Below are 2,500 nucleotides of genomic sequence, written 5' to 3'. Positions count from 1 at the left end.
TTGATTTCCTCCTATTTACGAATTCTCATAATCATGATCGTCAGCTGGACCTAAACGAATTAATGATCTATTTAATAGCCCCGCCGACAGTAGAAAATACACACCTTAAAGGAAAGCTTTGACAAGATGTTGATATAACTCACAGTCGGAGACGATCCTGTGCGCATGTGTCTATACACCTCGCATCACGGGTGTACAAAACAGACGGACGTCGTGAATAGTAACCCATCTGACGACACCATCTCGGAGGAGGGTGGGGGGATAACGAACCTTATTCTCTATTCTATCGCCCCCTCCGCGAAGGTGTCGGCAGACGGGTTAGGTGTGTAGACGCATGCACGCAGGATCGACTCCGACCGTGGGTTGCATCATCATCTACAGTTAGCAGGATTAATTAACAGGTTATTAATTCGTTTAGATCCAGCTGAAGATCATGATAATGAAGATTCATAAACAGGTGAAAATCAACGTGAATATTGAAATGTGAGTAATTGATCATTGTCATCTTACTAAATCCTTAAATATAAGTAAAATTTATGAATTATTGTGATTCGCGTTCAGTAAATTGTGGACACCCTATTGTATAAAAATTCTAATACATCTAATTCAATCCAATATATAAAATAACTTTTGTATAAAATAAGCTTTCAATTGATGTATTACGCAATCCAGCTGTCACTATGAGCCTTTCCAAACGATAAAAAAGTTGTAGGTACGTTTCCTTCTGTGATGAAACACAGGTGCACAAAAGTTAGTGAGTTGCTGTTCATGCACTGCTACTGGTTAATTTCATGCTCAGGGGGTCTTGAGCCGAAGTATTAACTTCATATCACCTTTACTGATATTCTTCTTCTCTTTCTTTTTCCTCTATTTCATCATCATCAAGATCATCATCTTCTTCTTTCTATTTTATCATCATTATCATTATCATCATCATCATCATCATCATTTTCATATATACCATCTCACCATCACGTAACTCCTCGTCCTCTTTTTCCTCCTTCTCCACTTCCAAAAAAAATCCCCACTTTCCCACTCTCTCCCTTCTTCCGTCCCACCCAATACACATTTCTCTCTCTCTTCTCATCCTTTCCTCATCCTCATCTCGCTTTTACTCACACTCACCATCAATCACCTTCGAGAACTTTTCCAGCGCCGCGATGTTCTTCGGTACGAATTTGGCGTACATGCGGTCGACGTCCGATTCGGTGGGCGCGGCACCGGCTTTGGCTTCCAACCACCGGGCCCTCACGCCTTCCATGTCGAGCATTTTGCAGATGTGAGCCTGGTGGAGGAGAGGGAGTGAGTGACGGAAGGAGTGAGGGTGGGAGGGAGAAAGAAAAAGAGAAAGAGAAAGAGAAAGAGAAAAAGAAAGAGAAAGAGAGAGAGAAAGAGAAAGAGAAAAAAAGAAAAGAGAAATAGAGAGAGAAAGAGAGAGAGAGAGAGAGAGAGAGTGTGAAGATGAGAGAGAGTGAGAGTAGGAGAGAGAGAGAAGTGAGATGGAGGGGGGAAGGAGAAGAGAGGAGAGTAGGGAGAGAGAAGAGGAGGAGGCGAGAAGAGAGAGAGAGGGGAAGAGAGAAGAGAGGATGAGAGAGAGAGAGAGTGGAGAGAGGAGGAGAGAGGAGAGAGAGATAGAGAGGAGAGAGTGGGGGGGGGGAGGGAAAACTCCCCTCCCCCCCCCCCCACCCCCCCCCCCCCCCCATAGCAATTGAAAAAAAGGTGAGCATAGCTCCAGACACAGACAAGAGAAGATGCCCCATACCCTCTTGTGCATGCCCATTGGTCCCCGCGCCTCCTCGCTCGTGACGGCCACGCCCTCCTCCTCAAAGATCTCCACGAAGGCGCCAGCAGGAGAGAACACGCCGCAGTCCACCACGGTTCCTGAAGGGGATGTGAGGAACATGAGAGGGCGTAACAGAAGGCGGAATAGAACAGAAGGTGGAACAGAGAATGGGAAAGAAGGAGGACTGCAACAGGGGGTAGTAACAGAAGGTGTAGCAGAAGGCGAAACAGAGATGTAACAGAGAGGTGCAACAGAGGGCAGTAACAAATATAACAGGAATGTAACAGAGCAATGCAACAGATAGCAATAGTAGGTGCAACATATAGCAATAGTATGTGTAACAGAGAAAAAAACAGAGTGAAGTAACAGAGAAGAGAAGATCTAGGGGTAGAGAGGGTGTAACAGAAATTATGGCAAAGGAATGCAACAATTGGATGTACATGCAGGTGTAATTTCTTTAATTTTAACATCTTCAAGTTTTTTTGTTTTTTTATTACTGCCGAATTAAGGTAAATAAATTCTTGACATTGTTTGCTTGTTTGTTTTTAAGAGAGCAGACTGAATTCACCAGTTTGCCATATCACTCTCTTATATGGCAAACTCTTAAAAGAGTTGATAGCGAACTGACTGCAATATTATGTGCTCACGTTATAATTCACTATATATATTCATTGATTATCAGTAGTTTGGTGATACCTAAAGTCTTGTATTAAATAA

The 2,500-nt window shown here is 43.4% G+C and overlaps 1 protein-coding gene across 1 annotated transcript in view; it reads right to left on the bottom strand.

Annotated features, from left to right (window-relative positions):
- The window catches only part of LOC122264028 (uncharacterized), a gene marked incomplete at its 3' end in the record, with an annotated part of 21,409 nt that overhangs the window by 4,137 nt on the left and 14,772 nt on the right, over positions 1–2,500 (bottom strand). The window contains 2 exon segments of the mRNA XM_086531334.1: positions 1,126–1,285; positions 1,763–1,881. Coding sequence (XP_086387460.1) covers positions 1,126–1,285; positions 1,763–1,881 — 279 coding nt within the window.

Source organism: Penaeus japonicus, unplaced genomic scaffold (assembly GCF_977035675.1).
Source record: "Penaeus japonicus unplaced genomic scaffold, GWHDUDI00000001_assembly GWHDUDI00000035, whole genome shotgun sequence".
Classification (NCBI taxonomy): Eukaryota; Metazoa; Arthropoda; class Malacostraca; order Decapoda; family Penaeidae; genus Penaeus; species Penaeus japonicus.
Note: the sequence above shows the minus strand (reverse complement) of the source record. Positions and strands in the feature narration are given on the sequence as shown.